The following is a 12,666-nucleotide window of genomic DNA, read 5'->3' as shown; positions in this document are numbered from 1 at the left end:
GAGTTCACGTGACTAAATTTTTGAGCATCTCATCTTTGAGGTCTACCGAAGAACACAAGAAGAATTGTTTAGTTTGGTGATCTCGTCGTTCGGTGTTTAAACACGCCAATAAACGTATTCAGCGTCTGACTACGAACTGCACAACACGCGTCTAGATTTACGCGCTCACTATGAATCCATATCAACAACATCCCTCACACATGTCCCCTGCGGCATCAACACCGCGAGGAAATGTCCCGAGACCGCATCGCAAGCAAATGACGCAGCCCAAACCACAGGGCATGCCACAGCAAGGCAATCCGCAATTACAGGCAGCACAGCATGCTCAGTCTCAGGCGCAGGCGTCGGCGGATAAACGGTATGTGCGCCGGCCAATTGAGAAAAACATACCTGCGAAAATTGAGAGTTTGATTCCTGAAGCAAGACAGTATCGTGAATTGAGGGACGTGGAACAGGCTATGGATTCCACTATCATCAGAAAACGACTTGATATTGAAGACGCGTTGGCAAGAGGGACAAGAGTATGAAGTTACTTGACAAGTCACCGCAACACAGTACTAATGCGCATAGGAGCGAAAAAAGCTGAGGATATTTATTTCAAATACTGCTATTGATCAGCCATGGCAGACTGTTGACAGATTAGATGTGAATGCGTTTGACTTCGACACTGGAACCATTCCAATGTGGCAGCTCAAAATTGAAGGAGCATTACTAGATGAAAATACACCGCCCGACAGTCCTTCTGCTAGAAAGTTCACCAGTTTTTTTCAAAGTATCGCGATTGAACTTGACAGACCAAAAGGGCTATACCCTGATGGAAATCTTGTTGTTTGGAATCAGCAACCAAAGGGTGCGGTTCCTCCACAGCCGATGCTGGATGACGTTACAATTAAGCAGAAGGGCGACACTAATGTAAACGTTAAGATTTCATTCTACTTATTGACTACACCTGAGCGGTTTAAACTTTCTCCAGCTCTGTCGTATGTCCTTGGAGGACTCAAAGAACAGACGCGACGGGAAACTGTGATGGGACTTTGGCAGTATGTGAAGTTTCATAATCTGCAAGACCCAGATGAGAAGCGAATTATAACGTGTGACGATGCATTGAAGCAGGTGTTCAATTATCAAGAGCGGTTATCGTTTGCGCAGATGATTGATATGCTTGGACAAAATCTTCTCTCATTAGATCCAATTGTGATTGAATATCAAGTCTGCGTTGACAAGGAATCTACTCGGTCAGAATTTGTGTATGATATTGAAGTTGACGTCGATAGCTCGCAGAAACAACAATTGCAAAACGTGCTTGCAAACTGGCACAGCAACCAAGATGAGATTCACGCACTGGACGACCAGATCGGACTCACAATCCAAGAACTCGTGACCGCCAAGCTTCGTCGCGACTTTTTCACTCAGATGGCGCACGAACCGGCTGAATTTGTAAACAGATGGATTGGAAGTCAGTCGCGAGATTTGGAAATTGTACTGGGCGATCGCGAATTGCAGAGCGAGGAAGTTAGACGGTCGGGATTCTACACATCGGAAGATTTGAAGGAGAGTATTTACTTACTCCTGAACGCGCGGAAATGAAAGCGATCACAGTTTGGAATTTGTAACATTAGTCTAGTATTTACAGGAAATTTTTTTTTTATACATATGTACAATGATAGGATTTTTAGTCAGATTATATGCTGTAAGTTTCAGGAAGCGTTGCTTTTGTAATCCAAGCACGACCGCCCATATACGGTCGCAACACGTGGGGTATCCAAACTGCGTTTCTCTCCTTGTCGTAGTAATTCTCAATCAGCGCCACAATGACCCTCGGGACAGCCATCGCGGTCCCGTTCAGAGTGTGTGCGAACGCGCCCGATTTCGACCCGGCCGCGGTTTGAACTTTGGTGTTCATCCTTCGCGCCTGGTAGTCGATGCAATTTGACGCCGACGTGATTTCGCCCCAGTTGTTCCGGCCCGGCATCCATGCCTCGATATCATATTTCTTATACGCCGAGTTTCCAAGGTCAGAAACCGGCATGTCCAACACGCGCGAATAAAGTCCAAGGCCCGTGACGATTTCTTGCTGTAATTCGTGAATCTGTTCAAGCATATCGTCTGACGTTGTAGTTTCCCGACCCACGGCCTGCCCACTAGGGACCCATGTGAACAGTTCAACTTTGGTGAATTCATGCACACGAAACAGTCCTCTGTCTCGCTTTCCCCGGGCACCGGCTTCAGCCCTATAGCTTCTATTCACGCCAGCAAACTTTATGGGACAGTCCTGGTACTTGAACATTTTGTTTGCGCCCCACGATGCCAGCGAAATCTCCGCGGTTCCCGTGAGCGCGAGTTTGGGTACAATTTTCTGGCGACTCGGTTCATCCTCGACGTATTCCGTAGGTGGCTGGCCGCCTGCCAGCTCGATGTTGTAAATCTGCTGCTCGCCGTTTGTGTCTTTGGGACGAAACCCGCAGGCTTGAATGTACTCACGCTTCATGATTGTAGGCGGCATCATTATTGTGAAGCCGTGTTGGCGTGCTTTGTCGAGTGCGTATTGCACAAGAGCCGTCTCAAGCAAGACGCCGTCGTTTGCCAAGTAGTAAAACGCGTGCCCACTGACTTTAGATGCGGTTTGCAAGTCCAGCATACCTAACTCCATTGCGATACTGACATGGTCACGCTCAGAAAAGTCGTCGTAATTTGGCAATTGAGTGAACTCGTCATCAGTGCGAATTGGTGGGTCTGGCATTACATCTGGTGGAGGACATATGTACTTCACCAGTGCGGGTTCCTTGTCCGGTGATGTTTTGGACACGAGATTGGGCATTAGTTTAACATAACTCTTTACAGTGTCTTCAATTTCTGTGAGAACAGACTCGGAATCTAGTAAATCAGACTTCAATTTCTGTAGTTGCGCAGCCAACAGGGCTTTGTTTTCTTTACTTTTTTCCCTCAAGAGTTGCTCAGTCAATGCTTTACGTTCAATATAGAACTTGCTGACTTGTTTCCGTAAGTTCACTATGCGTCCGTCCAGTCGCTCAATCTCTCTAAGCATTTCAATTGCGTTGAGGTTGTGTCTTCTCTCAAATGATTCATAGTAAGTCTGTAAATTCTCTCGCAAACTCTTGTAGCTGAAACTAAATGGCGCGACCCGAGCAGTTTGCAATTCCTCGTCATCTTTCAATATGGCATCTGTATCCTTTGAAGTATTTGAGGTTTGCGCTCTTGTAGATAATGATCTGTGTAGGCTGTTCAACGTATTCAACCTGTTCAACGTGTTTAACGTGTTCAACCTGTTCAACCTGTTCAACCTGTTCAACGTGTTCAACCTGTTCGTGCATGCTCTGAGTGAGCTGACGCGTTGCAGTGACAAGCACGCACTCCGTAACATGACCCTGGATCTTCTCTGTGTACTTCCTTTAGTCTAATCTGCACTTCACGTGAGTCTATTGTTTGATGGTAACCCACCGCCAAAGCCGCACCTGACATCGCAAGGTTCAAACACCGAAAAAAATTGGTCACGAACCTCCCAACGAGATAGTTGTCCAGCGAATAGAATATGCCTGTCTGCTTTCTACACTAAATTTCAGCGTGTTCTAGTTTAGCTTGAATTACAGCATCTTACTGGAAAATGGTGGTAAAGGAGACTGCGCATGCTGGGTCGCAGGCAGATAAATCGTTTAATGATCTGTTGAAGCCAGTTTACCATGGCAAGAAATTAACAGACGCAGTCAATACAGCTGAGGTAAGCGGTTTTTGTAACGGAGAAGCAAGGAGCTGACGAGAATAGGATAAATGGCTGCTGCTACCAGCGTTTCTTAAAGTCAAGGGCCTGGTTAAACAGCATTTAGACTCATTCAATTACTTTGTCAATGTTGATTTAAAGAAGATTGTGAAGGCTAATGAAAGAGTCGTGAGTGACGTCGACCCAGAGTTTTACTTGCGGTATCTGGATATTCGAGTCGGCATGCCGCAGCGTCGAGATCAAAATAGTTTGAACACAGACATCACGCCTCAGGAATGTCGACTGCGGGATCTGACTTACGCAGCCCCGATCTTTGTCGACGTCGAGTACACGCGCGGCAAAAAAATTGTCATTCATCGCGGTCTCGAGATTGGAAGAATGCCAATCATGTTGCGCAGTGAGCGCTGTGTGTTGGCGGGTAAGTCTGAGACTGAAATGGCTGCTTTGATGGAATGCCCGCTGGATCCAGGTGGATACTTTATCGTCAATGGTACAGAGAAGGTGATTTTGGTACAGGAGCAACTTAGCAAGAACAGAATCATCGTTGAAGCGGATGAGAAAAAAGGCATATTCCAGGCATCGGTTACTAGTTCTACACACGAGCGCAAGTCAAAGACATACATCCTGACGAAACATGGGAAAATTTATTTAAAGCACAATTCTATATCGGAGGATATTCCTATTGTTTTGGCGCTGAAGGCTTGTGGCATTCAGTCTGACTTTGAGATTTTGCAGCTAGTTGCCGGCTCAGACTCGCGCTACCAAGAAGTTTTTGCAATCAATCTCGAGGAGTGTGCAAAGTTAGGCGTGTTTACCCAACAACAGGCGTTGGAGTATCTCGGTTCTAAAGTCAAGACTAGTCGTCGGCCGATGGCTCCTCGGTTGTCAGCTTTGCAAGAGGGATTAGAAGCTCTTGCGACAACCGTCATCGCGCACATCTCTGTCCATAATCTAGATTTCAAGGAGAAGGCGATCTACATGGCCATTATGACGAGAAGAGTGCTGATGGCGATGATTAATCCGCTACTGGTCGATGACAGAGACTACGTTGGAAATAAGCGTCTTGAGTTGGCTGGACAGTTGCTGTCGCTTTTATTTGAGGATTTGTTCAAAAAGTTTAACACTGATTTTAAAACCAGTATTGATAAGGTGTTAAAAAAGCCGAATCGGACAAACGAGTTCGACGCGTTGCTGAACATTACTATTCACAGTAATAATATCACAATGGGCATGAACAGAGCAATTTCTACCGGAAACTGGTCGCTGAAGCGATTCAAGATGGAGCGTGCTGGTGTGACGCACGTTCTGAGTCGACTGAGTTACATCAGTGCGCTTGGAATGATGACTCGAATTTCCAGTCAATTTGAAAAAACACGAAAAGTTAGTGGACCGCGCTCACTACAGCCGTCGCAGTTTGGAATGTGTAAGTTGGTTTTGATATGGTTTGTGATTGCGACTAATCAAAATAGTGTGTCCGTCTGATACACCTGAAGGTGAAGCGTGTGGGCTGGTGAAGAATTTGGCGTTGATGACCCACATCACGACTGACGACGAAGAGGGTCCGATCAAGAAGCTAATTTATGTTCTTGGAGCGGAAGACATTTTTGTTATCAGTGGACATGAACTTCATGCACCCGGATCGTATGGCATTTTTTTGAACGGTACCGCTGTTGGAATCACGCGTATGCCTATTCGGTTTGTGACGCGGTTCCGAAGCTTAAGACGCAAAGGCCGAGTGTCGGCATTCATTAGTTTCTACGTTAACCACCACCACAAGGCTGTTCACATTGCGACTGACGGTGGCCGTATTTGCCGGCCGTTGATTATTGTAGACAAGGGCGGTGTGCCTTTAGTGACTGCGAGTCATATTCGCGAGCTGAAGGAAGGACGGATGCAATTTGATGATTTTCTGAGCAAAGGGTTGGTCGAGTACTTGGACGTCAACGAGGAGAACGATTGCGATATTGCGATTTATGAAAATCAAGTTTCTGACAAGACCACGCATTTGGAGATCGAGCCGTTTACTATCTTGGGAGCAGTCGCTGGACTGATTCCGTACCCGCATCACAACCAGTCTCCAAGAAACACGTACCAGTGTGCTATGGGCAAGCAAGCTATTGGAGCTATTGCGTACAACCAGTTGCAGCGGATCGACACCCTGCTGTATCTGATGGTGTTTCCGCAGCAGCCGATGGTGAAGACGCGCACTATTGAACTGATCAACTACGATAAACTTCCAGCTGGTCAAAATGCGACGGTTGCGGTCATGAGTTACTCTGGGTACGATATTGAGGATGCACTTGTGTTGAACAAGGCCTCGCTTGATCGTGGGTTCGGACGATGCCAAGTGCTTCGGAAGAACACTACTACGCTGAAGAGATATTCTAATCAGACCCACGATCGTTTGGACGGCGTCAGACGTGATGCGGATGGCAATGCGATTCAGAAGCATGCTGCGCTGGAGCAGGACGGTTTGCCTGGAGTTGGTGAGCAGGTTTCTACGGGCATGGTGTACGTAAACAAGCAGGTGCCGATGAATGTATCTGATACAGGGGCTCAAACCGGCGCAGCCCCGCCTTCAGCTGATGACTATAAAGATAGTCCTGTAGTTTACAAGGCGCCCGAACCTAGTTATATTGACAAGGTTTTGTTGACGTCTTCTGAGTCTGAGCAGCCTTTGATCAAGGTGCTGCTTCGACAAACACGGCGGCCAGAGTTAGGAGACAAGTTTTCGTCTCGGCACGGGCAGAAGGGAGTGTGTGGCGTTATTGTACAGCAAGAGGACATGCCGTTTTCTGATTCAGGGGTATGCCCAGACATTATCATGAACCCGCATGGATTCCCGTCGCGAATGACGGTTGGAAAGATGATTGAATTAATTTCAGGCAAGGCGGGAGTACTTGACGGATCGCTGCAGTACGGAACAGCGTTTGGGGGTAGTAAAGTAGAAGATATGGCGCGTATTTTAGTTGATAAGGGGTATAGTTATAGCGGGAAAGATATGCTAACGTCTGGAATTACTGGCGAGTGTTTACAGGCGTACATATTTTTTGGGCCGATTTACTATCAAAAGCTTAAGCATATGGTGTTGGATAAGATGCATGCACGTGCTAGGGGTCCTCGTGCAGTTTTGACTCGGCAGCCGACGGAAGGACGATCGCGAGACGGTGGTTTGCGGTTGGGAGAAATGGAGCGAGACTGTTTGATTGCGTACGGTGCGTCACAGTTATTACTGGAACGATTAATGATTTCATCGGATGCATTTGACGTGGACGTGTGCGGCGAGTGCGGGCTGATGGGTTACAATGGGTGGTGCACGACATGCCGATCAGCAAAAAACGTGTACAAGTTAACGATTCCGTACGCAGCTAAACTTTTATTTCAAGAGTTGTTGTCGATGAATGTTGCGCCACGATTGAAATTAGGAGATGCGTTTTGAATAATTTTAAATAGTAAAAAATGATATGACAATTTTTATGGTGGATGATGTAATTAGTGATTAAAAAAGGGGGGGGGGTTGTGGAATAATAACCGTTTGTAAGAGATATGTTGAGTGAGTTGGATGATAATTTAGGTCTTTATTTGTTGTAATGTCTGTGAGGAGGAAGTGTAAATAGATTTAAGTTTAGTGTGACTTGTTTGAATCGATAACGAGGACTTGTAGAGCAGAGAGTTAGTTAGTGAGCACAAGCTAGAGACTTTTGAGTTTGTGTGCTGTCATCATCACCTAAGTTAGTGAGTAAGTTAGTGAGTGGATGTGAATGGAGTTAGGGCAATTAGTGAGAGAAAGCACTGATGCGTTGTGGGTTTAATGTGTGCAAGTAAACTAAATCCATTTTAGTGACGGGGCTGAACGAACCAAAATTGTCACTAAAAACCTCATTAAGGTGCAAAAGTCATTGAAAGTTATCACTATTACACCATTTATAACTCAGTCAGAATATCTTAGTCGATTCATATAAGTAATATATGGTATTGCATAATAGTAATTGTAATAGTAGTAAAATATACAATAGGTAATTGACTATTCAATCTACAGTTAACCGTTCATCCTCTCATACGTAATTAATATATAACCTAGTTATTACTTTCTGGTTCGTGACCCGCTTAATGTGGTTTTCTCTTACTCCTTTTATTTTCTTTTGATCCGCAGGTCTATAACTTATCATTAGTAATTGACAAATATGCCATTGCGGTACTAGAGAAGCAGTGACATACAGTATGTAGTAGTGTGGGCCATATCAATCATAGAATACTGTCAATCGACAACTACTATATACATTAGTATACTCACCACAGTTTGTCCACTCACTCTACCTTGTAAATCTCTAGTAAATAACTAATATTTTATTGAATTTAGTTCAATTCAATCAAAATAATAAAATATTTAAAATTGTTCTTCCTTTTCCCCGCCAAATCTTGCTTACGGCAGCAAATACTTCCACGCTTACCCTAGAAGTCGAGTCTCTTTTACTCACACCGATCTTCTTTCATTCTCTTTCTTATTCATCACTCTTCTTTTCTCCTTTGTACATTAGTTAGGCTTCTTTCTAACAGGTAAACATCCTTTGCTTTTCTTTTGGCTTTCTTTGAATCTTCCTGCTTCTCCCAAAATCGTTACTTTTTGTCTTCTTCTATCTGCTTCAAACCTCTTACTTTACAACCGTCAAATCGACGCGCGTCCTTAGAAGTTTATTCCTTTTTTATATATCTGTTATGTTAGTTATTTGTTCATGTTTTTCCAATTTCATTTATTTGAATTTTTACCCATTTTTGAGTCCGTGGTCGCTAATGGCTCTCCGCGGAATCCTCGGGCCTCTCTCTACTCTTCCTACAATCTGCTAACTCTCACCATATAGTTTTTATAGTCTTGAAAGTCGATTGATGGCTTATTCTTCTCAAAGACTTCCGATCTCTAGACTACCGCCCTCTCCTTCGCATCAGGATCTTTCTTCGTCTTCTTCTTTGCCGCCGTCGTCACCTCTCTCGTCCAACGCGGCCACTGCCTCTGCCTCTTCAAACACTCTCTTCACTTCCTCTCCACCTACTTCTGTCTCTGACGGATTTTTGTCTCATCAGCAACCTTACTCTCGAATATCGTCCTCGAAGTTTCTTTTGCCCGAAAGAATTCTGTCTTCGCCTTCCGCCGCCGCTTCTGCCGCAGCCACTCACGACAGGCAGTCTTCCGATTCTCAATCGATTCCTTCTTCTGTGATAGATACAATGGCAGACAAACAATCTTTAGGTCTTCTTGAACCTCAGGTATGTCTTTTTCCAACTTTTGAAATTTGTCCGCTCGGTGGCTGAGGTATTTTGTGGCACCACTCTTCTCTCAGTTTCTTGCCTGCTCACGTTTTGTCGATCAATGCTAATTTCAATAGCTCGAACAGAAGCGTTATGAACACGAAATGGCTCGTCAGGAGCGTATTCGTCTTTTTGAACAAGAAATGCATATCCTGGCAGAACAACAGCGCAAAGATGAGCAAATGATCTTGCAAATGGCAGCAGAAGAAACTGACAACGGAACAAACTTGACAACTCCTATAAGTGAACCGACAACACCACCGGACTATAGAGACTCACTTCCACCTGCAACCGGTGTCGGAGGCGATAGAATACGCTCCAATACGGTTCCGGTGGGAGTGGCTGGTTTGGTGACTCCAAACGGAGTGCTACGCATGTCTGGCAATCAGCTCATGACACCACCGGAGGATCAGATTCCACGGACACGGACACTCACAAATACCCAGCTAGGGTCTAACAGACGATCATCCAATGACGATCCTGTGTACTATGCTACCCGTGGTGGCGACGTTGATTCCGTCTACAGTCTTGGCCAGATCAATACTACCAAGTTCCTTTTTGGAGACGACGGATCTTCTCAGGCAAACGATCTCAAATTCAACGACGACCGGTTTCCGATGCTGATCCGCCGTGAAAGCTTCAACCAAGCATCAGCGTCACAGCCTCCTGTTATTGCTCAGCAGCAGCCTCCGGCAGGCCAGCAGCAACAACCAAATCAGCAGCAGCAAATGTGGCAATTCATGGGCCGTAGACCTGGTCATCAGCACAGTCTGTCAAATGTCGGCATGTCGTATGCTGAGGCACAGCATGACAAGCGTGCTTCTGTAGACATGACTTCGTATCAGTTGTTTAGTGGATCAGGTGCACCTAAGGTATGCAGCCAACAATTGCTTTGTCTGCGCATGCTAATTTCCACAGCCTTCGTTCCCTCACGACATTTCACACTCGCGCCAGTCGTCGCAGCGATCAGTCGAAGGTGATCGTTTCTCTAGATCGATCAGCCCACGTCCAGGCTTTAACGAAAAAATTTCACCTGTTCCGTCTCCGGCAGGATATCCTTATCAGGGACCTGGTAGTTTGCCATCAGGCATGCAATACTCTTATCCGTACTATAAGGGTAGCGGACAACAAGCAACGTCCGAAGGCGCCCCATATATACCTAAAGGGTCAACTCCTGGTCCACCTGCTGCCCATCATCAGCACTCGCTCTCACAGTTTGCACAGCCATCGCAGTCGGCGGTAATGATGCAGTCGTCCTCTTCTGGCAGACGCCAGAGTGACCAAGACGTGAATCGGTTTGCAAATGTGATGCTTGAGAGCCTTCAAAACGAGATCTACTCGCTTTGTAAAGATCAGCATGGGTGCAGATACTTGCAGAAGAAACTTGAGGAACGCAACCCTGCGTATTTGGAGATGATCTTTAACGAAACCTGCCCACACGTTGTCGAACTTATGGTTGATCCATTTGGCAACTATTTGTGCCAAAAACTGCTTGAACATGCGACTGACGCACAGCGTACCGTTCTTGTCGAGACTGCGGCGCCTCAGCTTGTTAAGATCGCTCTGAACCAGCATGGCACTCGTGCTTTGCAGAAGATGATTGAGCATGTTTCTACTCCTGAGCAGATTCGGTTGATTGTCAATGCGCTCAAGACAAACGTCGTTGAGCTTATTCAGGATCTGAATGGAAACCACGTTATACAGAAGTGTCTCAATAGACTTTCTACCACAGACGCACAATTTATTTTTGATGCGGTCAGTGACAACTGTGTGACTGTAGGAACACACCGACATGGTTGCTGCGTTTTGCAACGGTGCATTGATCATGCGTCTGACGAGCAAAAGCTACAGCTCGTCAACCAAATCACTACTCATGCATTCACGCTTGTTCAAGATCCGTTTGGAAACTACGTGACCCAATACGTTCTTGACTTGTGCGACTCAAAGTACTCGGATCCGTTGATTCGTCGATTTGCTGGTAACATTTGCACTCTGTCTATGCAGAAGTTTAGCTCGAATGTCATCGAAAAGTGTATTCGGATTGCCGAGCCGTCGACTCGCAAGATTCTGATTGAAGAACTTTTGTCGTCCGTATTTTTGGAGAAATTGTTACGAGACTCCTTTGCAAATTACGTGATTCAGACCGCGCTCGACTTTGCGGATCCGCAGACCAAGACTATGCTTGTGGACGCAATCAGACCTATTCTGCCGTCAATTCGCAATACGCCATATGGCCGCAGAATTCAGTCCAAGATTGCTGGCTCGTCTGCGGGAGCATCCCCAGGCCCTACGAATGGAGTCGCTGCTTCGCCATACCAAGGATATCCTCATCCTGGGTCCAGTACACCGAACCCCAATTCGCTTTCTCGTCGGATGCAGGGGCTGGATATTCAAGACAATGTACCTATTCACGGAGGCATGAACGGTAATTACATACCCCAGCAGCAACCGCGACAGCATAACCACCGCCCGCAGCAAATGCAGCAACACGGGCACCCACAGTATCCACCACCCCACCTATCTGTACACCAGCAAGCTTACCGCAATACTTTTACCAGCGGGGACTTTGGGGGCTATAATTATATGTAAAGTACACGGTTCGATTTCAGTTTCTTTTTTTTTTTTTTTGTTTTTGTACCATCACCTTTTTATTCACGAACTTTATGCACGTCGCGTGTGGAGACTAAGTTTTGTTGCGACGTGGATTTCTTGTACAATGATCCACCACCATTTTTTTTTTTTATACTTTTTCTACCTTTAACCATGGTCACTATGCTCATTAGTGGGATACACCAACCGGGGGATTGCATCATTACTATCGGAAGGCAAATGTCATGTTATATTGTTTATTGCGGGACGGGTGTGGACTTAAAAAAGCGTCATCATACCGAACTTTTTCTTGTATTTATGTGATTATATTTCTATTGCTAATGTTAGAGTCATTTTTGTGTGAGTGAAAGTGTGGGAAGAAGATGTGTATGGAAATTTAAGCTTGAGTAGCATGCAGGGACCGGCGAGAAGTGTGGTGAATCTTGCTATCGTTTATTTGAATGATGTACTCTATTGTGACGAAACATATTTTTTGTTATTATGCTATATAATAAAGAGTGGTAAATAATTTAGTTTGAACGTGAGAGGTGAGGATCAATTAAACTAATTAGGAAAGTTGTAAACAAAGAAATGGCGAGAAATTCGTAAATTTTGTAAACTCGCTAACAATAAGGTTTGATTCTTAAAGGTTATGACGTAATGTGCGGCTGATTTAGTAATTTCACGTGACGAATCTTGATTGTCTTTTAGCAGACGCAATTAACGCAGAAATAGTAGAAAAAACAACGAGAAGGTAGATGTATCGATAAGAAAGTGTGTATGTGATTTATGTTGTTATGAGATAAAAATTGCGGGAACAGTATTACTATAAAGTAATCACATTTTAATTTAATGGTTAGGGCTCTATATGCGCAAACACTCAACATATACGCTATCACCTTCCAACTATTTTACAACCGCAATACTTTTATCAGAATAATGAGAAGAAACTAATAAATACTGAATAATGAAAGTGGCACTCTGTTAGAGTATTGGCGTAGACTTATACTGAGTCAACAGTAATTTGGGTAGTAAAT

The 12,666-nt window shown here is 45.0% G+C and overlaps 5 protein-coding genes across 5 annotated transcripts; 4 read left to right on the top strand and 1 right to left on the bottom strand.

Moving 5' to 3' along the window:
* Nucleotides 1-2: 2 nt before the first annotated feature.
* On the top strand, nt 3-1,681 carry V1512DRAFT_235379 (uncharacterized protein). The gene is made up of 2 exons (XM_066914087.1): nt 3-521; nt 571-1,681. Exons 1-2 carry the CDS (start codon nt 171-173, stop codon nt 1,585-1,587), a joined length of 1,368 nt encoding a protein of 455 aa, XP_066773212.1. The 5' UTR covers nt 3-170; the 3' UTR covers nt 1,588-1,681.
* V1512DRAFT_259605 (uncharacterized protein) lies at nt 1,594-3,681 on the bottom strand. The gene is made up of 2 exons (XM_066915681.1): nt 3,617-3,681; nt 1,594-3,565 (listed from the first exon to the last, which is right to left on the bottom strand). Exon 2 carries the CDS (start codon nt 3,380-3,382, stop codon nt 1,682-1,684), a length of 1,701 nt encoding a protein of 566 aa, XP_066773211.1. The 5' UTR covers nt 3,383-3,565; nt 3,617-3,681; the 3' UTR covers nt 1,594-1,681.
* On the top strand, nt 3,497-7,369 carry V1512DRAFT_106102 (uncharacterized protein). Its single transcript, XM_066912875.1, has 3 exons — nt 3,497-3,736; nt 3,782-5,159; nt 5,206-7,369. Exons 1-3 carry the CDS (start codon nt 3,623-3,625, stop codon nt 7,173-7,175), a joined length of 3,462 nt encoding a protein of 1,153 aa, XP_066773210.1. The 5' UTR covers nt 3,497-3,622; the 3' UTR covers nt 7,176-7,369.
* A 1,775-nt stretch (nt 7,370-9,144) lies between these two features.
* V1512DRAFT_204420 (uncharacterized protein) lies at nt 9,145-10,020 on the top strand (the record flags this gene model as incomplete). The annotated part of the gene is made up of 1 exon (XM_066913330.1): nt 9,145-10,020. One exon carries the CDS (start codon nt 9,145-9,147, stop codon nt 10,018-10,020), a length of 876 nt encoding a protein of 291 aa, XP_066773209.1.
* A 265-nt stretch (nt 10,021-10,285) lies between these two features.
* Nucleotides 10,286-11,629, top strand: V1512DRAFT_204373 (armadillo-type protein; the record flags this gene model as incomplete). Its single annotated transcript, XM_066913328.1, has 1 exon — nt 10,286-11,629. One exon carries the CDS (start codon nt 10,286-10,288, stop codon nt 11,627-11,629), a length of 1,344 nt encoding a protein of 447 aa, XP_066773208.1.
* Nucleotides 11,630-12,666: the final 1,037 nt, after the last annotated feature.

The sequence above is a fragment of the Lipomyces arxii genome (genome assembly GCF_038497795.1).
Source record: "Lipomyces arxii strain Phaff 12-163 unplaced genomic scaffold V1512scaffold_3, whole genome shotgun sequence".
Taxonomy (NCBI): Eukaryota; Fungi; Ascomycota; class Lipomycetes; order Lipomycetales; family Lipomycetaceae; genus Lipomyces; species Lipomyces arxii.
Note: the sequence above shows the minus strand (reverse complement) of the source record. Positions and strands in the feature narration are given on the sequence as shown.